The 25,452-nt window shown below is 42.0% G+C and overlaps 1 protein-coding gene across 1 annotated transcript in view; it reads left to right on the plus strand.

The window, feature by feature from the left end:
- Positions 1–25,452, plus strand: part of polr3b (polymerase (RNA) III (DNA directed) polypeptide B) — a 100,293-nt gene that overhangs the window by 40,559 nt on the left and 34,282 nt on the right. Inside the window, exons 12-19 of the mRNA XM_068050213.1 lie at positions 1,415–1,549; positions 7,648–7,809; positions 9,250–9,450; positions 11,546–11,708; positions 15,814–15,967; positions 18,637–18,711; positions 21,689–21,787; positions 24,143–24,270. Of these exons, the coding sequence (XP_067906314.1) occupies positions 1,415–1,549; positions 7,648–7,809; positions 9,250–9,450; positions 11,546–11,708; positions 15,814–15,967; positions 18,637–18,711; positions 21,689–21,787; positions 24,143–24,270 (1,117 nt within the window). The remainder of the gene's footprint in view (positions 1–1,414; positions 1,550–7,647; positions 7,810–9,249; positions 9,451–11,545; positions 11,709–15,813; positions 15,968–18,636; positions 18,712–21,688; positions 21,788–24,142; positions 24,271–25,452) is intronic.

Consider the following 25,452-nt stretch of genomic DNA (forward strand, 5'->3'; position numbering starts at 1 on the left):
GGAGATTGAGTTGGTTAAGATTATATTCGCTGGAGTTCAGAAAAGTGAGGGGGATCTCATAGAAACCTATAACATTCTAACAGGACTTGACAGGGTAGATGCAGGAAGGATGCTCCCGTTGGTGGGGGAGTCCTGAACCAGGGGTCATAGTCTAAGGATACGGGGTAAACCTTTCAGGACTGAGATGAGAAATTTCTTCACCCAGAGAGTGGTGAGCCTGTGGAATTCGCGACCACAGAAAGCAGTTGAGGCCAAAACATTGTATGTTTTCAAGAAGGAGTTAGATATAGCTCTTGGGTCTAAAGGGATCTAAGGGTATGGGGGGAAAGCAGGAACCAGTTACTGAGTTGGATGATCAGCCATGATCATAATGAATGGCGGAGCAGGTAGTCTGGAAGATGAGTTTGTAGAATGCTTTCAGGACAACTTCCTAGAACAATATGTTGTGGAACCAAATAGGGATCAAGTTATTTTATATCTAGTATTGTGCAATGAGGCAGGGTTAATTAATAATCTCATAGTAAAAGATCTGCCGGGAAAGAAATTATTCAAAATGTTCCAACAAAAGTATGTTACATTTTCACTGGTCAGGGCATTCCTGTATGAAGTGTGAAAATTTTACTGTTGTGTGTATATGCAGCAGTGCAGTATCTTACTGTCACTGCTCATTGCTATGGAGACCTTTGGTGGAGATTGATGGCATGTATTGAGTGATGCTCAGTTGTCAGATGCTATGTCAGCTTGGCTCAGTTGGTAGCACTCAGTTCTGGATCAGAATGTTGCAGATTCAAGCCTGACTGCAGGACTTGAGCAAGTAATCGAGATGCTGTTTTTTGGGTGAGATGTGAAATCATGCTTGTTCAGGTGACTATAAAAGTTTCAAAGAAGAACAGAGCTTGTCCCCCATCCAGATCAACACTTCTGCTGTAGCTAAAAGCAGGGGTTTTGATAGAGTAAATAGGAGAAATTGTTTCCAGTAGTGGGAGGGTCTCTAATTAAAGGACACATATCTAAGGTAATTGGTAAAAGAACCAGACTGGGGAGATGAGAATTTTTTTACACTCAGCTATGATCTAGAATGTACTGCTTGAAAGAACAGTGGAAGCAGATTTAGTAATTAAGAGGAAATTGGATAAATACTTGGGGAGAAAATTGCAGAGCTGTGGGGAAAAGAGCAGAGGAGTGGGACAGCTTGGTAGCTTCTTTAAAGAGCCGGCACAGACACTGGATGAATGGCCGCCTTCTGTGCTGTTTGATTCTAACTCATCATTCATCTCCTTTGCAGTTTGTGACCCTCTTGCTGTCCGCAGTTGTTTTCCAACGAGGACTGAACTTCGAAAGGAACTCATTGGTTCTAAAACACTGAAAGATCCACAGGATTCTATATAAATGAATGCTTGTTTTTTCTCTATAGGTCAAAGAATTCAACTTCCGTGCAAAGTGCATCTACACAGCTGTCATGGTACGCAGGGTAATTCTAGCCCAAGGAGCAAACAAAGTAGACGACAGAGATTATTATGGCAACAAGCGTCTAGAGCTGGCTGGACAGGTGAGTTTGGTGCCTCATGTTTCGTCCCCCTCTCTTTGCTGTTCCCCTCGTGGCTATTTCCCCATTCCTGCTTGATATTTTCCATTGCCTCATTGAGGTGATCTTTGTATCGTGAAACCATTTCCTTTGATTCCTGGGTTCCAATCCATCTCAAAAAGATTCAAGAGGAGACATAGCTCAGTCTCCTGATGCTGTGTGTAAAAAAAAAAAGTTAGAGAGCATCAAACTTAAAGAAAAAACATATAATGCGCAAAGATGGATGGCAGGTCAGACGATTGGACAGAATATAAAAAACAAGGAATGACTAAAAGATTAATAAGGAGGGTAACAGGGTACAAGAGAAAACTAGCTAGAAATATAAAAACAGATAGTAAGAGTTTCTATGATATTTAGGAAGAAAAGAGTTAACAAAGTGAGCTTTGGTCCTATAGAAAGTGAGTCTGGGGGATTACTAATGGAAAATAAAGAGATGGAAGATGAATTGAACAGGTATTTTGCATCGGTCTTCAATATAGAGGATACAAGTAACATCCCAGAAATAGTTGTAAATCAGGAAATGGAAAGAAGGTACTTGTGGATAAGGATAAGAGTAGTCCTCGGGTGAAGGTGCTAAATTGGGGGAAGGCTAATTATAACAACATTAGGCAGGAACTGAAGAATTTAGATTGGGGGCGGCTGTTTGAGGATAAATCAACATCTGACATGTGGGAGTCTTTCAAACGTCAGCTGATTAGAATCCAGGACCAGCATGTTCCTGTGAGGAAGAAAGACAAGTTCGGCAAGTTTCGGGAAGCTTGGATAACACAGGATATTGTGAGCCTGGTCAAAAAGAAAAAGGAAGCATTTTGTAAGGGCTGGAAAGCTAGGAACAGATGAAGCACTTGAGGAATATAAAGACAGTAGGAAGGAACTTAAGCAAGGAGTTAGGAGGGCTAAAAGGGGTCATGAAAAGTCATTGGCAAACAGGATTAAGGAAAATTCCAAGGCTTTTTATACATATATAAAGAGCAAGAGTGTAATCAGGGAAAGGGTTGGCCCACTCAAGGACAGAGATGGGAATCTATGCGTGGAGCCAGAGGAAATGGGTGAGGTGCTAAATGAGTACTTTGCATCCATATTCACCAAGCAGAAGGACTTGGTGGATGATGAGTCTAGGGAAGGGAGTGCAGATAGTCTCAGTCATCTCATTATCAAAAAGGAGGAGGTGTTGGGTGTCTTGCAAAGCATTAAGGTAGATAAGTCCCCAGGGCCTGATGGGATCTACCCGAGAATACTGAGGGAGGCAAGGGAAGAAATTGCTGGGGCCTTGACAGAAATCTTTGCATCCTCATTGGCTACAGGTGAGGTCCCAGAGGACTGGAGAATAGCCAATGTTGTTTCTTTATTTAAGAAGGGTGGTAAGAATAATCCAGGAAATTATAGGCTGGTGAGCCTTACGCCAGTGGTAGGGAAACTATTAGAGAGGATTCTTCGGGACAGGATTTACTCCCATTTGGAAACAAACGAACTTATTAGCGACAGAGAGCATGGTTTTGTGAAGGGGAGGTCATGTCTTACTAATTTGATTGAATTTTTTGACTAAGTGACGAAGATGATTGATGAGGGAAGGGCGGTGGATGTTGTCTATATGGACTTTAGTAAAGCCTTTGATAAGGTCCTGCATGGCAGACTGGTGCAAAAGGTGAAGTCTCACGGGATCAGAGGTGAGCTGGCAAGATGGATACAGAACTGGCTCAGTCACAGAAGACAGAGGGTAACAGTGGATGGGTGTTTTTCTGAATGGAGGGATGTGACTAGTGGTGTTCCGCAGGGATCAGTGCTGGGACCTTTGCTGTTTGTAGTATATATAAATGATTTGGAGGAAAATGTAGCTGGTCTTATTAGTAAGTTTGCGGACAACACAAAGGTTGGTGGAGTTGTGGATAATGATGAGGATTGTCAGAGGATACAGCAGTATATAGATCGGCTGAAGACTTGGGCGGAGAAATGGCAGGTGGAGTTTAATCCGGACAAATATGAGGTAATGCATTTTGGAAGGTCTAATGCAGGTGGGAGGTATAGAGTAAATAGCAGAACCCTTAGGAGTATTGACAGGCAGAGAGATCTGGGCGTACAGGTCCACAGGTCACTGAAAGTGGCAACGCAGGTGGATAAGGTAGTCAAGAAGGCATACGGCATGCTTGCCTTCATCGGTTGGGGCATAGAGTATAAAAATTGGCAAGTCATGTTGCAGCTGTACAGAACCTTAGTTAGGCCACACTTAGAATATTGCATGCAATTCTGGTCGCCACACTACCAGAAGGACGTGGAGGCTTTGGAGAGGGTACAGAGGAAGTTTACCAGGATGTTGCCTGGTCTGGAGGGCATTAGCTATGAGGAGAGGTTGGAAAAACTGGGATTGTTTTCACTGGAATGACGGAGGTGGAGGGGCGACATGATAAAGGTTTACCAAGTTATGAGCGGCATGGACAGAGTGGATAGTCAGAAGCTTTTTCCCAGGGTGGAAGAGTCAGTTACTAGGGGACATAGGTTTAAGGTGCGAGGGGCAAAGTTTAGAGGGGATGTGCGAGGCAAGTTCTTTACACAGAGGGTGGTGAGTGCCTGGAACTTGCTGCCGGGGGAGGTGGTGGAAGCAGATACGATAGCGACGTTTAAGAGACATCTTGACAAATATATGAATAGGAAGGGAATAGAGGGATATGGGCCCCGGAAGTGCAGAAGGTGTTAGTTTAGGCAGGCATCAAGATAGGTGCAGGCTTGGAGGGCCGAATGGCCTGTTCCTGTGCTGTACTGTTCTTTGTTCTTTGTTTTGTTCTAAGGGAGGAACTAAAGAAAATTACAATCACCAGGGAAGTGGTACTGAACAAATTGTTGGAGCTGTGGGCTAACAAGTCCTTGGGTCCTGATGTGCTCCATCCTAGGGTGTTAAAAGAAGTGGCTAGTGAGATAGTTGAAGCATTGGTTTTAATTTTCTGAAATTCCCTAGATTCAGGGAAGGGTCCATTAGATTGGAAAATAACCATTGTGACTCCTTTATTCAAAAAGGGAGGGAGACAGAAAGGAGGAAACTACAGGTCAGTTAGCTTAACATCTGTCATAAGGAAAATGTTAGAAGCCATTATTAAAGACATTATAGCAGGGCACTTAGAAAAATTCAAGATAATCAGGCAGTCAACATGGTTTTGCGAAAGGGAAATCATGTTTAACCAATTTATTGGAGTTCTTTGAAGAAGTAATATGTACTGTGGATAAAGGGGAACCGGTGGATGTATTGTACTTAGCCTTCCAGAAGGCATTTGATAAGGTGCCACATCAAAGGTTATTGTGCAAAATCAAAGCTCATGGTGTCGGGGAAACGTATTGGTATGGATAGAAGATTGGCTAGCTAACAGTAAACAAAGTAGGCATAAATGGGTCATTTTCTGGTTGGTAAGACGTAATGAGTGGTGTGCCACAGGGATCAGTGCTGGAGCCTCAACCTTTTACAATTTATATAAATGACTTAGATGAAGGGACCGAAGGTATGGTTGTTAAATTTGCTGATGACACAAAGATAGGTAGAAAAGTTAGTTGTGAAGAGGACATGAGGCTACAAAGGGATATAGATAGGTTAAGTCAGTTGGAAAAGATCTGGCAAATGGAGCATAATGTGGGAAAATGTGAAATTGTCCATTTTGACAGGAAGGAAATAAAGAAGCATATTATCTAAATGGTGAGAGATTGCAGAGCTCTGAGATGCAGAGGGATCTGGGTGTCCTAGTGCATGAATCGCAAAAGTTAGTATACAGGTACAGCAATGTAATTAGGAAAGCTAATAGAATGTTATCATTTATTGCGAGGGGAATTGAATACAAAAGTATCGAGGTTATGCTTTAGTTATGCAGGGCATTGGTGAAACCACATCTGTATTACTGTGTACAGTACTGGTCTCATTTAAGGAAGGATGTCAATGCATTGGAAGCAGTTCAGAGGAGGTTTACTAGACTAATACCGGGAATGGGTGGGTTGTCTTATGAGGAAAGGTTGGACAGGCTAGGCTTGTATCTGCTGGAATTCAGAAGATATTGATTGAAACATAAAAGATCCTGAGGGGTCTTAACAGGGTGGATGTGAAAAGGATGTTTCCCCGTATGGGAGAATCTAGAACTAGGGTTCACTGTTTAAAAATAAGGGGTCGCCCATTTAAGACAGAGATGAGGAGAAATTTTTTCTCTAAGGATCATGAGTCTTTGGAATTCTCTTCCTCAAAAGGCAGTGGAAGCAGAGTTTTGAATATTTTTAAGGCAGGGGTAGATAGATTCTTGATAAGGGGGTGAAAGGTTATTGAGGGTAGGCGGGAATGTGGAGTTGAGGTTACAATCAGATCAGCCATGATCTTGTTGAATGGCGAAGCAGGCTCGAGGGGCCGAGTGGCCTACTCCTGCTCCTAATTCGTATGTCCATGAGAACTCTTTCCTCCGTATACTGGCATAGACTTGTTAGCCCAAATGGCCTGTTTTCTCTGCTGTAAACACTATGCAAGACAAAGGAAAAAGAGTACTTTTTTGTGCTTATTGCACAAACATTCTACATGGAGTTGCACACAATGCAAGCTCCCCCGCCCACCAAATAACTCAACCAAAAATCCCCTCCTGTAATGCACCCCATGCCCCCACAACACACTAAGATGATTGCCCCCCCCCCCTCGAAGTCTGTCTACTCCCTGCCCCTAGCCCGCACACTATCTAATTTCCCCCGCACCCCCCACACTCCCACACTGCGCAATTGCCAGTCAAAGCTTAACGGCTGTAAGTACTAAGGAATAGCCAGGAACCTGGGCTTTGAGAGAGAGTCATCCCATAGCTGCTCCTGTTCACACCTCCCTGGCAACAGCTTCAGAGTGCTACTGTTGGGAGGCCAGTCCTGCCCCTCTGCTGCTTCCACTCTCCCATCCCCAGCCACAAGAGAGATCACAGCATGAGAGGAAAGAAGATGGGATTTTTTGTTTTTGTTTTTACCACTGAATACAAAATGATCAAACTAATACAGTTTGTTAGCTATAGCTTATCTGGATCTTGCAGGATGGTTAAATATTTCATTCCACTATACACTGTGGTAGAATTTACTATTTATATCTCTGTTTAAGTAATGAGCGATTTTTCACTGTTGACAATTTATGGTAGTTGGTTTTTGAATATCTAGGTGTTGTCATTTGGAGGTTAGATTGAAAACCTACCTTATCCCTGTGTAATTGAGAAAATTAAGTTATGAAAATGTACTGAATGATCCAAAGAGGGGGGCATAGCTTCTATATCAGGAATGTACTGAAACAAAGGACACTGTGTTCAAAATTGTGGAGACAATGGGTTTTAATTCCACACCACATGAGATAGGGGGAAGCTCAATCTGCATTAGCTTGTAGATAAGAATGGAGCAGCTAACAGTCAGTCTAGTTTCATAGTGCCGCTTTAAGCCCTTCACCACTAGAGATTTGGTAGGCTTAGAGCCAGTGGAGGTGTTTGTAAAACCTGCCAGTTTTCCGGCTTAATCTTTCACCTTAATAATCTGTGTTTTTAATGTGTTTATTATTACCATTGCATTTCCCTAGTCTTTGTCATCAGTTTTTGTCCCTAATGCTGCTTGCTTTGTCGGTGAGAGATATGGAACAGTCCCAAAATCTGGGCACCCTGGAAAGCAAGGGATCTCCCCAGCGACAAAAGAATAAAACATTGACTTTGGAGATTGTCTAATCCTACCCGCTCTGATAATGTAATTAAATCTGCCCTACTGTCTTTAAATTCACAACTAGATTTTGTGAAAGGGAATTTGGCACACGGAAGGCTTCAAAGATAAATGGGGATCTCAAGGTACCTAATTTGAATTCCCTGACATTAAGCTAATTAGTAACGGTATATTCAGGAAGCTTAATTTCTATATTAAACATGCAATTGTTTTTCATGTTATGTTAAATGCCACTGACGAGCTGTTTACAAATGAATTAATTAATTCCAAAGCGTTACCAGATTTACTGAAACCTGATATGAATGTTATCATGGATTCTCCATCCCTCTCTCCTATTTAACTCCAATTCTTTCATTTCTCCTTCTCCCATTTCATAGCTTCTCTCTCTGCTTTTTGAAGACTTGTTCAAAAAGTTCAATTCAGAGTTGAAGAAGATTGCGGAACAGATCATCCCCAAGCAGCGAGCAGCCCAGTTTGATGTTGTGAAACACATGCGGCAAGACCAAATCACTAATGGCATGGTTAATGCCATCTCAACGGTAAGCATTTCTGTTTCTGCGAGGTTGTATCTACAGTTGTTTTTGAGTTTCATTTTATTTCCTAACCTCGTTTTAGATGTGTTTGATTGTTTTGTTCTCAGAGGTGGCCTCGCAAGCCACTCCGTTGTATTAAGCTCTTTCAGGAAGAAGGACCAGCACCACCTCAAGGCAACTCAAATAGGCAATAAATGCTGACCTTGTCAGCGATGCCCACATCTCAAGAATTGATTAAGCAGTTGGAGGAATACTTCCAACAATTGACCAGTGTTTGCACTTGTGTGTAGATGCAACGTAATGTGAGGGAAACTTGGGAAAACTGAAGTGCTGTCTACTTTGAACTTAAACAACTTGGAATTGGATGTTAGTATTGCACAACATGATGTGAATGTTTAAATCTAAAGTAACGATTAACATTTGCTTAAAGAATTTAAGTCTATTTAAATATTAGAAACATCTGGTGCCCACGGGTAAAGTTGTTAACTTTTTCATGGGATGTGGCTGTCGCTGGCAAGGCCAGCATTTATTATCCATCCCTAATTGCCTTTGAGAAGGTGGTGGTGAGCTGCCTTCTTGAGCTGCTGCAGTCCGTGTGCTGTAGGTACACCCGCAGTGCTGTTAGGGAAGGATTTCCAGGATTTTAACCCAGGAACGGCTGATGTATTTCCAAGTTAAGATGGTGTATGGCTCGGAGGAGATCTTGCAGATGATGGTGTACCCATGTGTCTGCTGCCCATGTTGTTCTATGTAATAGAGGTCACAGATTTGGAAGTTGCTGTTGAAGGAGCCTTGGCGAGTTGTTGCAGTGCAGTTTGTTGATGGTACATCAACAGCCCTGGTGTTGACAGTGGAGAGTGAATGTCTAAACTGTTGGATGGGTTGACAGTCAAGCAGGCTGCTTTGTCCTGGATGGTATCAAGCTTCTTGTGTTGGAGCTGCACTCATTTAGGCAAGTTGAGAGTATTCCATCACACTCCTGACTTGTGCCTTGTAGGCGGTGAAAAGGCTTTAAGAAGTTGAGGTCAGTTACTCGCTGCAGAATTCCAAGCCTCTAACCTACTGTGTAGCCAGAGTATTTAAATGGCTGATCCAGTTAAGTTTCTGGTCAATTGTGACTCTCAGGATCTTGATGGTGGGGGAATCAGCAATGGTAATGGCATTGAATATCAATGGGAGATTGCCTGGCACTGTATGGCGCGAATGTTGCATACCACTTATCCACTTACGCCTGATAATGTCTAGATCTTGCTGCATGCGGGTGTGGACTGCTTCATTATCTGGGGAATTATCTGCTGTTCCAGAACATTCTGTCTCAGTGTATGATTGCATTGCCTATTTATATTTTATTACAATTTGCTGGCTTCATCTCTGACTGATGCCTTATTTTGGAATGCTGCCTCTAAGACACTGTTCTCAAAGTATTATCACTTTTATCATTTCCAGGGGAATTGGTCTCTTAAAAGATTCAAAATGGACCGTCAGGGCGTGACTCAGGTGTTGTCTCGTTTGTCCTATATTGCTGCTCTGGGTATGATGACCAGGATCTCCTCTCAGTTTGAAAAGACCAGGAAAGTGAGTGGTCCCAGATCTCTTCAGCCATCGCAGTGGGGGATGCTGTGCCCATCAGACACTCCTGAAGGAGAGGTAAGTATTCCAATTTGAAATTTTTAATGCTGTGTAAATATGAAAAATTCCCATTAGCACCGATATTGTTAATCCAAGATTAACAAACACTTGAAGCATACAAATTTGCAGGACTAAGGAGAAAGAGCAAGAGATAGTTGGACAGCTCCTTCAAAGAACTGGCACAAGCATGATGGGCCGAATGGTCTCCTGTGCTCTAAAATTCTATGATCACTGGCATTCTCCTCATTTGTTTGTGGTGATACGATCAGGAAGAAGTAACTGAATATTCTGTGTGAAAAATAACCTTCCTAAAGTACAACTGCACCTGGTGTTTATTTCCTTCTGTATCACTGCCATTAACTTTGAGGAGATAAATCTGCGTATGGTAAAGCTTGCTGATTACCTTGAACTGGGTATGATGAAGCCCATTATCAAAAGTAACGCAGTAGACATTTGACTATCTCATAAAGATATGAAGGGTGATTGTGTGAGTTCACACTCCTGCTGGGAGCGCACATCTGGAATTCAAGCAGTGCTCCCCATGATTAATTGTATAGATTGTAGAGCACAGAGACGGACCATTCGGCCCAACTGGTCCATACCAGTGTCTGTGCTCCACATGAGTCTCCTCTCATTCTACTTCATCTCACCCTATCAACATATCCTGTTCTTTCTTCTCTCAAGTGGACATAGACAGGCTGGTGGAGTGGGTGGACACGTGGCAGATGAAATTTAATGCAGAGAAGTGTGAAGTGCTACATTGTGGTAGGAAGAACAAGGAGAGGCAATATAAAATAAAGGATACAATTCTAAAGGGGGTGCAGGAACAGAGACCTGGCGAAATGTGTGCACAAACCATTGAAGGTGGCAGGGCAGGATGAGAAAGCAGTTACAAAAATACTTACAGGATCCTGGGCTTTAGAAATAGAGACATGGAGTACAAAAGCAAGCAAATTATGACAAACCTTTTTTATAACGCTGGTTCGGCCTCAACTGAAATGTGTCCAGTTGTAGGCACCGCACTTTAGGAAGCATGTGAGAGGGTGCAGAAAAGATTTCCAGAATGGCTCCAGGGATGACTGACTTCAGTTACTTGGATTGATTGGAGGCTGTTCTCCTTGAAGAAGAAAAGGTTGAGAGGAGAACTGATTGTGGTGATCAAAAAAAAATTGTGCGGGGTCTAAACAGAGTAGATAGAAACTGTTCCCATTAGTGTAAGGTTCGAGAACCAGAGGACACTGATTTTAAAGTGATTGGCAAAAGAAAGGCGACATGAAAAACTTTTTTATGCAGCATGTGGTTACAACCTGGAATGTACTGCCTGAAAGTGTGGTGGAGCCAGATTCAATCATAGCTATCAAAAGGTAATTGGATAAGCACCTAAAAGGAAAAGAAAACTGCAGGGCTACGGGGAGTGGGAGGGGGATTGGGACTAGCTAAATTGCTTTTGCAGAGAGCCGACACAGAGACAATGAGCTGAATGGCCTCCTTCTGTGCTGTAAGCATTCTATGATTCTAACGAGACTGGGATGCTTTCCCAAAGCAGATTACTGCTAATCTGACGTTTGGTGACCAGGAACCCAGTACCTGTAGGACATGCCTCAGGTAACCCTGTCTAACCAAGCGTAAATGGCATGCGATCCAATGGAATTCTGAGAATTTTTTTCCAACCCAATTAAATAATGGAGCAGGTCCAGATTATGTGTAATCATTCAACCCCTCTCTTTCCTGCCCACCTCTACCAAGAGCTGTGTTGCTAAGTGAATGCTTTTTCTGGAGTCACCTTCACTCGTTACTGTATCATATTGAACAAGTGGTGCCATGAATAGCTTCTCTTGCAGCAGACAATGCTTTAGATGTTTACAGCACAGAAGAAGGCCATTCGGCCCATATCTGTGCCAGCTCTTCATTTGAACACCCGCTAAACTTTAAGCATGGGAAACTAAATTAAACTATCCACAGTGCCTAATGAAGCTGAATTTCCCTGAACCTCTGAGCAGCCCAAGGGGTAAAATGTCTGTCCTGCATCATGCCTGCCTGCCTTTCGCAATGTAAGTGAGCAATTTATGCTTTATATTTTAAAGTAATTGCTTTTGTTTTGCACTCATTTCAGGCTTGTGGGTTGGTGAAGAATTTGGCTTTGATGACCCACATCACGACAGATATGGAAGATGGGCCTATAATTAAACTTGCCTTTAATCTGGGCGTTGAAGATGTAAATCTGCTTTGTGGAGAAGAGCTTTCATACCCAAACGTGTTCATTGTATTTCTGAACGGTAAGCAACTCTTAGTCCTGCGCTTCACACTGAGCATGTTTACAATAGTTATGACTTCAGTGAGAACATGCCGTGGAGCTAACATGCCTTATTTCATAGAACATCTAATATATCTAGGAACATGTGACCAAGTCCGTTCTGCACATTGCCTTTCATTGTAAGGACTTGAGTTCGAATCTGGTCCAAACTCATTGAATACAGCTCTTCTCGATCTCGAAGGATCCAAACTGAGTTTCGTATTTCTCTGCTACATTTCCCAGTGGGTGCAGGCCAACACCCAGTCAAAATCAGCCATAGTTTGTGTCCAGTGCCAACGCCCCTTCCTGCTCCAGAAGTATTGTGAGACGGCTCCCTGGCGCATGCAGTTGCTGTTGGGCGCTCCCTCCATGTCTCTGCTGATCTGCCTGTGAGTTGAACAGTACGCAGCCATAAGGTCTGTTTATTTCTGCCTCTAGGTTGGATGCAGTCTCCCAGCACGTTGAAGTCAACCAAGTGAGTATCTTTAACATGTGTAAACATGCACGGATGACAAACGTTCGCACATTTGGAATCATTAGTGACATCAGTAACTCCTCGGGCGTGCTTGTGCACAGCATAAAGCACTTTCCTCTTTGCAGCAATAATGTAGCTTAAACTTAAAATCGGAAGACTAACCCAACTATAGCAGCCATTGTTGGGTCTTCTGAGTGAATTACATAGCGGTTACCAACTGTTCGATTCATCAAATCCATGTTGGAGTTTATTTTAATCTCATGTGCCCACCCTGTTCCCAGATCCTTTTATCCCCCTTTTCCCTCAAGACCCTCGCTAACTTGTTCTTCACTGTTGACCTCATCTCTGCTTCAGTTATTAACTGACAGTGAACTCCACAGCTTCACAACCCCCTTATAAAAGAGAGAGTTTCTCCTGCTCTCTGACCTAAATCTATTTTATATTTAATCTTGTATCCATGTCCCCTGGTTCTAGCCATAAAACCTAGTTTTCAAGTTGCTTTTTTTAAATGACCTTTTCCACCTTGGGTACTGCTTTTAATACCTTCTGGACCTTAAACTAAATCCCTCTGCCCACCCACATCACCCAGCTTTCTCCTGTTCAGAGTATAATTATTACTTTTCTTTTAACCAGAATTTACAATCTCTTACTTTTTGTCCATTATACAGCAGCTTGTATTTATAACAGAGCCTTCAACGTAATTAAAAGCCCCAAGATGCTTCACAGGAGCGTTATCAAACAAGATTGGATGCTGAGCTACATAAGGAGATATTGGGAAAGATGACTAAAAACTCCTATTTTTGTATCTCATGCAAATTTCAACACCATTCCCTTTGGCTCTGGATCCAAATCATTGTTTGCAGTGAGCAGAAGTGATCCCGGAACTGTTGGTACCTTCTCACTAGGAGCTGAGTTGCTATTAACAGAAGGAAGGGAACCCTCTGTTGTATCAGTTTGGGCTGAATTTGAGTTGCAGCCCAGATGTGAAGAGATGCATTTTCATTTTTAGTTGATAGAATGCAGAGCTATCTTTTTACCCATAGCATGTGGTAAACTGAAGTCATTTATTCTGGTAGAAATGTTTTATTTTCGTATACAGTCCTTAAGAAAAATGAGATCAATTCACATGCCAGCTAAATAGAATTTCAAAGTACTCAAGAGTGAAATGCATCTATGGGAATTGCATTGCACTTTCCAGGTAAAGTGCCTGCAGTAATTCAAAAGATGGCTCACTTTCACAGAATAAATATGGTTAAACTGACTTCCAAGCATTCTTTAACTATATATGCAACACTGGACTAACGGAATAACACAGACACTACTTATATAATGCTCTTGAAACTTAGCAAATCCTGTGTTTACACAGATGATTGACTTTTATCTAAGCTGTTTAAAGCAATGTGCAGTCTGTTCCTTTTCAGTGCTACTGCAGCAGTGATAAAATACATGCATTTATACAGCACCTTATCACATCTAAACATCCTAAAATACTTCTGTCAGTGAGTTGTTATGCCACTGTTCTGTCCCATAATTAAAAGACTTGCATTTACATTGCACCTTTCATGACTACTGGGCATCTTGAAGCGCTTTACAGCCAATGAAATACTTTTGAAGTGTAGTCGCTGCTGTAATGCAGGACATGCAGCAGCCAGTTTCATGCAGCAAGCTCCCACAAGCAGCAATGTGATACTGACCAGATAATCTATTTTAGTGATGTTGCTTGAGGGATGAATGTTGGCCAGGACACGAGGGAGAACTCCCCTGCTCCTCTGAAATGGGGCCATCTGTTACAACCATCGGAGAGGGTGGACCGGCCCTTGGCTTAACATCTCATCTGAAAGATGGCATTTCTGACAGTGCGGCGCTCCCTCAGTACTGCACTGCAGTGTCAGACTAGATTTTTGTGCTCAAGTATGTGGAGTGGGACTGTTCGAGTGTGCTATCAACTGAGCCACAGCAGATAAGCAGCAATCGTCAGCAATAGGATGACTGCTAAGTGAAGGTTTCTTCTGGCTGTGTTGGTTGCGGGAGGAATGTTGATCGGTACACCAGGCGAATTCCTCGCTCCTCGCTAAATATTGCCTTTAAACCAAGTATACAGGGTAATGTGATTGCTTAAGCAATGGATTCCCTACTTGCACTATTCTAAAAACAAAATATTTCAGATGCTGGAAATCTGAAACAAAAACAGAAAATGCTGGAAATACTGAGCAGGTCAGGCAGTGTCTGTGGAGAGAAAAACAGTTAAGGTTTCAGGGCAATGATCTCTCATCAGATTCATCGACCTGAAACGCTAACTCTGTTCTTCTCACCACAGTTTCTGCCTGACCTGCTGAGTATTTCCAGCATTTTCTGTTTTTGTCCCTACTTGCACCATGTTGGGCAGTAGGAAGAGAGAGACTGTTAATCGGACGCTGGGGCACTCCTACGTGATCAGACCAAGTCGGGGCGTGACTTTACTGACATGCTGTTGAGTAGCAAATTAAAGGTAGTATTCCCGGACTTGAAGTATCCTGAGTTTTGTAGCTTAATCCATGTATGAGAAGAGCAATGTCTGATTAAACACCTGTGCTATGTTGGGTTATTAAATGTAGTTCCACATACTCGTATGCCTTGCTTACTCTCTCAAGCAGAGCGCTTATTTTTTTTGTGTTTTTTGCCTCGTTGCTTTGTGTCTCTCTTCCATTGCCACAACCCTGAAAGCACATTGTACTGCTGCAAAATTCTAGAACTTAGGCTGATAGAGACATGCAAGGGAATTACCCTGTCACCAGTGTTGGTGAGTCCCTGAACTGAGATACAATATCAGAATGAGGGCTTGATCACAAGAGGGGTATCAGAGGGCCAGTTATCCATATGGCTTGTCTAAGCTGTCAAACTGCTTAAGGCATGTTGGTCAACCTCTCTACCTCCCCAAAAAGATTAGATAGCCTATTCGTTTATATATAGAGCTTCATCTACATTCAAGGATTGAAACAATGGGAAGGCTAGAGGAAACATCTCTCTGGTACTATTTGAGGTGGGGGCCCAAGAGCCAAGGGGCCAGGGGCTGCATAGTTACAGATCCTTGAAAGTGACGGCAAGTTGAGAAAGCGGGTAAGAAAGTGTACGGGATACTTGGCTTTGTAAATGGGGCATTGAATACAAAACAAGGAAGTCATGCTAAACCTTCAAAAATCACTGGTTTGGCCTCAGCTGGAGTATTCAATTCAGTTCTGGGCACCACACCTTAGACAGGATGTCAAAGTCTTGGAGAGGGTGCAGAGGTGATTTACCTGGATGATACTAGGGAAGGAAGTCTTCAGTTAAGTGGTGAGATTGGAGAAGCTGTGATTGTTCTCCTTAGAGCAGAGATTAAATAGACTCCTAATAGAGGTATTGAAAATTGATGGGTTCTGGTAGAGCATGTAGGAAGGGACACTTTCCTCTGTCAAGTCATTCTGTAACCAGAAGTCATAGATTTCAAAGAGTTAGCATAGGCGTGACAGCCTGAATGGCCTCCTCCTGTGCTACAAGGTTTTGTGATTCTGTCTGACTATTTTAGGAGACTATTTTAGAACTTATTCAATGCCTACAATCCTAATTTAAAGTCTCTTTGTTCTGATCTTATCAGGTAACATCTTGGGTGTAATACACGACCATCAGAAACTGGTGAAAACATTCCGTCTGATGCGCCGAGCAGGGTACATCAATGAGTTTGTTTCCATCTCTACAAATCTAACGGATCGCTGTGTTTACATTTCTTCTGATGGAGGCAGACTTTGCAGGTAACAGTAAAAGGTGGTTAATCATTTGAGCAGCTCCAAGCGCAGAGCTCTGTTAATCCTCTGTTAGTCCTGTGCAGCGTCTCCCCACTTTGCTATGTTCCTATCTTAGCTACACTGTGCACAATGTATGAACCTGTCCTATTTATCTTGCAGAACTTGTGAAGAGCAGACAGGATAGTTGAAAGAAATGCAGTGGATGTGGATTATATGGACTTTCACAAAGTATTTGATAAAGTGCTACATGCGAGACTTGTGGTGATAGGACATAGAATTATAAGGGGAGATGAGGGAGCATGGATAGAGAGATGGTGGAAGATAGACATAAGGAAATTTGAGAATGGAAGGATTAGTGAGTTTTGTTCCAATCGTGTTGAGGTCGCTCATTTACTATGTGCATAAATGATCTAGGATTACGAATTGCAACAATCTTAAAATTTACTTTTGACCATTAATGAAGATCATCTGGAAAGCACTGCCTGAAAGGATGGTGGGAGCAGATTCAGTAGTAACTTATTTATACATTTTTATATATATTTTATATAAATAGTATGAAAAGGAAAAGATTGCAGGGCTATGGGGAAAGAGCAAGGGTAGTGGAACTATTTGGATAGCTCTTTCAAAGAGCCAGCCCAGGCCCGATGGGCCGAGCTGCCGCCTCCTGTGCTGTACCATTCCGTAATAAGGAAAAAGAATGGAGCACCAAGGTGGTTCTCCCAGAGGACAATATACAAGGAAAAGTTAGACACTGAGCCACATAAGGCAATATTAGGACTGGTGACCAAATGTTTAGTCAGTGAGATAGGTTTTAAGGAGTGTCTTAAATGAGGAGAGAGAAAAGTAGAGAGGTTTGGGATGGGGATTCTAAAGCTTAGGGCAGCTGAAGCTGAAGACGCGGTTGCCAATGGTGGAGCCATTAAAATTTGGGATGTTAAAGGCCAGAGCAGAAGGACATGCTAATTGAGTGAGATGAAGAATGATGGGAGGAGGTTCATTAGGAACATAACACTTGCATAAACTAGTTGGGTCAGATAGCCTGTATCTTTACTGTAAATGTAGCTTGAAGTATAGTATGTGTTTATTCGATGGCATTCTAGTAGAAGAGGAGGTCACAGTTCGCGAGGCTAAAACTCTGGGCTAAAAATGATTCCATCCTTGGTGCTCTCCCTGTGACTTTGTGATTCAAGCATGTTTTTTAAAAAATGGACCTCCAAAAAAAATGAAGACATTAATCGCAGGAGTTAACTGCAATTAATTGACAGCCCTAATAGTTACTATACATAATGACGCTTCCACAGGCAAGGTAAATAAATCCGCGTAAACCCAGACTGCAGCCACAGCACTCACTTTTCAGAAGTAATGCAGAACGTTACAACTTATTTACTTCATTCTTTTAGGGTTCAAAGTATACATTGCTTGTTGAAAAAGAAAATGTTAAACACTTGAAGATCTCTTCCCTTCCCCAGTTGTCATGTGAATACAACATAAAACACATTGTTAATCCTATTCGGTACTGCTGAAATATTCCGAAACGCTCATCTGTTTCTGTGCTGTGTCTTTGTTTCTCAGTTAAAGAGGGATAATTGAATTTCTATCTGCTCTATCCTGTGATACTATACTTGGGTTGCATTGTTCCGATACAGTACTTAACTTTTTAAGATGTGCTCATTAAACCTTGGGCGAGTGTTTGTACTTTATTTTTATACGAGTACCTACTGTTTATTTTCTGCACTTTGCTGGAGCTTGCTGTACAAACAGCGAGCTTGCTGATGATCAGATGTCGCATGCCGTCCTTTGTCCCTTTGGGTTGCTCTGGTGATGGTGGTAGAGCATGCAGGGATACATGTCCTCATGTCAGGCGCTGCAAACAGAGATCTGTAACACTTGCATAAATCTACTCATTTTCATTAAGCCTTTCCAAGTCTGGTCATTTTCGCTGACAATCTATATTGACCAGGAGATGGATTGTGTACTCCCTTTCATTTTTCTGATTTTGTTCTGTACAGTTAAGTATAAAATGTTGTGGGGGGGAAAGATCAGTTGATGTAATTTAATATTATAATTAATTTTAAATATATTTTCAGATTATCAAAGTTGCACTGTTAATACTGTTCCTTAAAGATGTAATGCGCATTAGAACCACAGGGTTAGACCTCGGTTTAACGTTTCATCTAAAAGATGGCATCTCTGACAGGGCAGCACTCCCCCAGTACTGCACTGGAAATGTCAGCCAAGATTATGTGCTCACAACCTGCTGACTCAGGCGAGAGTGCTACTTACTGAGCCATGACTATAACCAATTTCCCAAGTAACCCGGGTAGGACACTTTAGGATAACTAGTGGCGTTTTGATCATTTTGGTTACAGTAAGCAGGCTGGTGCACAACGCAGTCTTGGTTTCTGTACCTAACTTAAATGTAAAATCCATTTGATCGAGCAAGGAGTTGAACGCAAATCAAATCATAGTATCCGAAGCTCAGTATATGCATGTCTCTTGTAATTGTGTTATCAAATTGAGTGTGCACACTTCCGTTGTTTTGGATTTGGAATTTCAGTGGCTTTTGTTTTTATTATCCAAGTTCTTTGCTCTAGAAAAAGAGACTGTCATTGGTTCTACTGGAGAATATTGGCTTCCTCCTGAATGAGTAATTCTTTGGTTAACATTGTGTTTAGGCCCTACATCATTGTGAAGAATGGAAAACCAGCAGTAAAAAACAAGCATATTGAAGAGCTATCTCAAGGCTACAGGTAATCTCAATATCCTTTTAACAATATCAATGAGATTTTTTTATTGAATGGGTAACTTAGTGCTTAGTAGCAATGTGACTGTGTAGCCAACTGTGTAACAGCCCCGACAACCAATTTTATCTGCAACGCCTGTGGAAGAGTCTGTCACTCTAGAATTAGCCTTTATAGCCACTCCAGGCGCTGCTCTGCAGGGTAAGCTGTGTTGTCAAGGGGGCCTCCGGGCAAGCTGTATTACTGAGGGCAACAAAAACAAGAAATGCCGGATTCACTCAGCAGGTGTGGCAGCATCTGTGGAAAGAGAAGCAGAGTTAACGTTTCGGGTCAGTGACCCTTCTTCGAAACGTTAACTCTGCTTCTCTTTCCACAGATGCTGCCAGACCTGCTGAGTGAATCCGGCATTTCTTGTTTTTGTTTCAGATTTCCAGCATCCGCAGTATTTTGCTTTTATTTTAGTGTATTACTGAGGGCATGCTTTCTGGAGAATCAGTACTGTCCCACATAGGGAGGAAATTGGTGGCCTGTCCCTCGCTGCCTAGTAGCTAGTCGTCGAGCAATTTTGCAGTTGCCTTATTTGTTTGCCCACCTTTTTGAATGTATGTGGTTGTGTGGAAGGGTGTGGAGAGAGGAAAAGGTATGTTTCATTCTGAGGTCTTACTTTACCTTTCACTCTGGATTGCTTTGCTTCTTGTATCATGAATCACTCAGAAGTGACTCCCGACTCTGTCTTCAAGAGTGTTTTCCTACCTAGGTAAAAAAAATCAGTACGATACCAGGGGTAATGAACTGAAAATTGTCTCTTAATTACTTTTAAACTAAGGGAATTATTTCTGTGCCTCCAGGATCTCTCTCTGGTCCTCAACAATCAATAGAGCTTCACTTCAGGACTCATTTTTGGTTTTAAATATTAAGTAGGTTTATTAAATGATGGTGTTTATATATTTACAGTGATTTTGTTATCTATCTCAAAATGTTCATGACAGGTGACTTAAATTAAGAACAATTATTATAAACACATTTCCTTTCTTGTAACCTTTCCCAGCAGTGGGAATTAGCTGGTCTACCTTGCCTTTCTGTGACGTGCTCAGTTCTGTACCTCTCCTTTTTGCTCCTCTTCATTCCCCTCAGTTGGCTGTTGAAGCTTGTTAAGATTTCGTAGCTGCTAGCCTCCTTCAAAACAAGTTGTCGTATCCACAACTGAACCAACTGCAAGTTCTGTATAGATTCCAAATTGTGTATGTTCGTTCCCCTTCAATCCAACTACCATGGAAACAATAGTGACAAACATTGCAACATGCGCAACTGTAGAGGCTGGTGGCTTTTTAAACTCTTCAGGTATTGTGCCCTGAATTAAAGGGACAGGCTACCAGACCAAAACCGTGTGTTTCAAGGAGAAAAGCAGCAAAATTAACAAAACAGAAGGTGTGCACTCAATGGTCTTGCTAACTTGAGCTGAATGCTGTAAAATATGTGCAATACTCTCATTGATTTGGGATTTGTATACCATAAAGTGAAGCAAAGCCTTTTGGGGGAAAAAGAACAGAGAATGGAAGTAGACACCAAATAGTAACCTCCTCAACGGCTTTAGGCATTCAGGTACAGTGAACTTTAAAACCAAGGATGCAGATGGAGCAAAACATTAGTAAGGGTAAATGGGATTCTTAGGAAATGGAATGCAAAACCTAGAAGGTAGTGATAAAATTCCCAAGAGATGTACGAACTAAAATTTTGTCCCCTATTCTACTTTTTAAAGTTTTAATTATGTACATCAATATTTGGGGGAAGCCACTTTACAATAATTATAAGGTGCGAAATAGTCCAAGTTGTTGTTTTGTGGAATGTAAATTGAAATTTATTTTTAAGAAAGGTAATGATTTGTGAGATTTTTCCTCAGTTGAGAGTTCTTTACTCTATTCTCGACACCCCATTACAGAAAGGGTATTGGAGTCGTGGAAAAGGTGCAACAGAGATTCACTGAAATGGTAAAATAAGAGCAAAATACTGTGAGTGCTGGAACTCTGAAATGAGAGTAGAAAGTGCCGGAAATATTCAGCAGGTCTGGCAGCATCTGTGTAGAGAGAAACCGAATTAACGTTTCAGGTCTGTGACCCTTCATCTGAGGGGTCACAGACCTGAAAAGTTAACTCTGTTTCTCTCTACACAGATGCTGCCAGACCGGCTGAGTATTTCTGGCAATTTCTGTTCTCATCACTGGTATGGTATCAGCAACGAGAGGCTTATAGGTAGGAGGAGGAACTGGGGCTGAATTTAACAGAGGTGATCTGGTTAACGAAGAAGCTGGTGTAAAGTGTTTAAAATTATGGAGGAGCTTGAGAGGGTAAGCAGTGAAAGATCATTCCCATTGGTGAATCAATGGCGAAGGACATTGACTCAGCATTAATACAGAAAGTTTAAAGGGGGGACGGGGGGAACGACAATTTTTATGTAGATAGTTGAAAATTTTTGAATACACTTCTACTTGAGGCTATTGCTGATTCAATCAGCGCATTTAAGTGGGAATTAGATAACCATTTGAAGAGGGGAAAAAAGTGTGGTTTTGAAATTGAAAAATGCCCAAAGATACCCCAAATGTAATAATAAACACAGAAAATGTTGGGAATACTCTGCAGGTCAGGAAACCTCTGTGGAGAGAAGAAACAGTTAACATTTCAGGTTGATGACCTGAACTGGAAAAAGTTAAAGATGCAACAGCTGTTAAGCAAGTACAGAGGCAGGGAAAGAAGGCAGGGGAGGAAAGAACAAAAGGGAAGGTCTGCAATCGGGTAGCAGGCAGGAGGGATTAAATGACAAAAGGGATGATGGTGCAAGGTAAAAGGAGATGGCAATGGGACAAGTAAAGAAACAAAAGATTGGTCTTGAGGAGATATAAATATTTCAGATTTTCAGCATCTGCAGAATTGTGCTTCGGTATTAGTGTAATTATGTAATGGTTGGTTTACTTTTTATGATTCATGTGCAGGTCCTTTGAAGATTTCCTGCACGAGGGTTTAGTGGAGTACCTTGATGTCAATGAAGAAAATGATTGCCATATTGCACTTTATGAGCATATGATCAAAAAGTAAGTTTAGAAACTGCTGCATTTGATGTAACTGCAGGAGTGCTTTTACGTAAATTACTCATTTCAAAGTATAATTTGTTATTTCTACACAAAAAAAATTGTATTTTTTTAACTATAAGGACCATGCCTAGGAGGATAATGCCTGGATATGAAGTGTTAGGAACACAGGAACCGGAGGAGGCCAGTAAATTAAGCCCTTCGAGCCTGTTCTGCCATCCTAGCAGATGATGGCTAATCTGTATCTAAACTCTACCCACCTTTGCTTCATATCCCTTGACCCCCTTACCCAACAAAATTCTATCCATCTCAGTCTTCAAAGCTCCAATTGTTCCCCCCAAATCACAGAATTGTTACAGCACAGAAGGAGGCCATTTGGCCCATCATGTCTGCACCTGCTCTCTGAAGGGGCAATTCACTTAGTGCCATTCCCCCGCCTTCTCCCTGTAACCCTGCACCTCGTTCCTTTTTCAGATAACAGTCTAGTTCCCTTTTGAATGCCTCGTTTGAATCCGCCTCCACAAAGCTCTCAGGCCGTGCATTCCAGACCTTAATCACTCGCTGCATGAAAAAGTTTTTCCTTATCCTGCCCTTGCTTTCTCTGCCATTTACTTTAAATCTGTTTCTTGAAATGCAGAGCCATTTTTGGGGGAGGGGTTCCAGATTTCCACTACCCTTTGTGCGGAACTGCTCCTGGTTCCACTTCTGAGTGGTCTAGCCCCCTTGTTCTTGATTCCACACCAGAGGAAATAGTTTCTCTGTATCTTGCATCCCTTTATCATTTTAAACACCTCAATTAGATCATCCCTTCAACCTTCCAAACTCAACAGAATACAACCAATTTTCTGCAACCTATCCTCATAATTGAACTTTTGCCCCCACTGCCGTTCTGATAAATCTCCTGTTAGGCCAATATATTATTCCTGAGGTGTGGTGCCCAGAACTGGACACAGCTACTCCAGATAGGTTCTGACCGCTGCTGTTGGCAGGCTGTTTCCTTATATGGTCATCTAGGACTTTGGGGCATTGCCACCACCAACTTCTCCTTAGCATTAGGGTCCCAGCCTCTTGCACGTTGGCGGTGAAGCCTCTGGGAAGGTCAGACTCGGTGGTGCTCGAGGGGTCCATGCACAAGGCGCTGGTGATGATCAGTCAGCTGGGAAAGCAGAGACTATTAGTTGGGTTTCATAGAGTCTCACTAAAGATTTTGTTCAAAGGCTTAACCTTTGTCATGTGCAAACCAATTGGGAATCATATCCATCAGTTCAGCTGTTCTGTGCTGTAATGTGGATATTACTAATACATGGTGGAAGTCGTACTTTTAGATTAATACATATGCTTATTTTAGGAGGTTTTTCCTTAATATTAAAAGCACTTAATCAATACCAGCTATTCTTAGACGCGTAGAATCAAACAGCACAGCAAGTCATTCGGCCCATCACGTCTGTGCTGGCTCTTTGGTAGACCTATCTAAATAGTCCCACTACCCTGCTCTTTTCCCTTAGATCTGCAAAGTTTTCCCCTTCAAATATTTATCCAATTCCCTTTAGGAAGTTATGGTTGAATCTGCTTCCGCCACCCTTTCAGGCAGTGCATTCCAGCTGCATTAAAAAAAAAATTGTCATGCCACCTCTGGTTCTTTTGCCAATTACCTTAAATTTGTCCTCTGTTTACTGACCCTCCTGTCACTGGAAACAGTTTCTCCTTATTTACTCTATCAAAACCTCTCATTATTTTGAATACCTCTATTAAATCTCCCCTAACCTTCTCTATTTTATGGAGAACAATACTGTTCTGTGAAAATAAATGTTTTACTGCTCCTAATACAGTGGCGCAGTGGTTGGCACCGCAGCCTCACAGCTCCAGCGACCCGGGTTCAATTCCGGCTACTGCCTGTGTGGAGTTTGCAAGTTCTCCCTGTGTCTGTGTGGGTTTCCTCCGGGTGCTCCGGTTTCCTCCCACATGCCAAAGACTTGCAGGTTGATAGGTTAATTGGCCATTATAAATTGCCCCTAGTATAGGTAGGTGGTAGGGAAATATAGGGACAGGTGGGGATGTTGTAGGAATATGGGATTAGTGTAGGATTAGTATAAATGGGTGGTTGATGGTCGGCACAGACTCGGTGGGCCGAAGGGCCTGTTTCAGTGCTGTATCTCTAAACTAATACACCTGTTCCCCATTCTGGAAATTAAAAACAATTTCTGTAATTACTGTAATGAATGAGCTAGAAATAACTAAATAGTGCACTCCATTATACTTCACTGTTGACACTTCTGATGTATGCTATTAGCGATATTTTTCTGCACTGTGTTTTTCTGTTTAGAGGTCTGAGATTTGCTCTGTTACTCATTATTACAGATCCACGACCCACTTGGAGATTGAACCGTTTACGCTGCTGGGCGTGTGTGCAGGACTCATTCCCTACCCTCACCACAATCAGTCTCCAAGGAACACCTACCAGTGTGCAATGGGGAAACAAGCCATGGGTAAGCATTACACATCTTATTAAAAAAAAAAAATTCATGCAGCTTTTGCTTAAGCTGTCTCCTCCTGTAAGAAGGAGAAACTCTGAACTATATCCAGGAGTTTGTGACCAGCACATTAACTCTGCCTCACTGTATTTGGCTGCAACCTTTTCAAATTTGCAATGTCGTAAAGAGCTTAGATTGAAAAAAATTATGAAGACTCAAAAAAAAAATGTTCACAGGAACAAGAGAAGGTGAAAGGGGGTATCTAATAGAGGTTGTCCAGATCAAGTTTTGAAAAGGGAAATAGTGAGTTTGTTCCCACTGGTTGGTAAGGTCACGAGAGACACAGACTGCGAATTGGCAGAATGAAGGCGACAAGCAGAGTAACTTTTGTTCACAAAGCTGGTTATTTGAATCAGGACTGCTTCATCATGAGGGGCTACAGAGATAGAGGATACAACATTTTAAAAGGGAATTCGATAAATATTTGAAAGGAAGACTATAAAAGAATGGGGGAAAGGGTACGGAAATGGGATTCAAAGAAATTTGAACAGCACGTGCACGAGGGGCTGAATGACCACCTTCCCCACTGTAAATTCAATAGTTCTATATTATTATGAAAAGACTAGTTTATTTGTTGCATATTCCTGTAGCAATATTCCGAGTGCTTGTTTCTCTAAGCGTTGTTTCTGTCACTGTTCTTTTCTGGGAGTGGGTCAGTAGTGTGAGACCAATGCTAAAGGTTTTTCCTAATTGCTTTCTGTGTTTGTACCCGTTAGACATCATTTTCAAAGTGAACAGTTTGTTGCCACACACAGTTAAGTGCATACAGCAGATCGATATATATGCAGAGTCCCATTGTTGGTTGTGTGTGAAGCTTTTTGTGTTTTTGTTTTGGAGTGTCATTTGCAATTCATTGTCTGTTTTTTTTTTCTCTGTGGCTGGTGTATTCAGCTGCCCCGACCCTGAGCTTGTACAATCAGCTCCCTGGATACAGTGCCCTGTCGTCACTTCTGACGTTAGAAAGCGGGGTGATTGTCGAAACCTGGATGTAAATGTTGAGCAGGCTGAATGCATAGCTATAATTAATGGCAACATCATTACAATGTGCGGCCTTTGTGGAGGGGAAAAAAAAGTTCAGTTTAACTGGGACTGTGTTGTGTGTTGGCTGAACTAACTTAACACAAGATGAGATTGACT

This window comes from Heterodontus francisci, chromosome 18 (genome assembly GCF_036365525.1).
Source record: "Heterodontus francisci isolate sHetFra1 chromosome 18, sHetFra1.hap1, whole genome shotgun sequence".
Taxonomy (NCBI): domain Eukaryota; kingdom Metazoa; phylum Chordata; class Chondrichthyes; order Heterodontiformes; family Heterodontidae; genus Heterodontus; species Heterodontus francisci.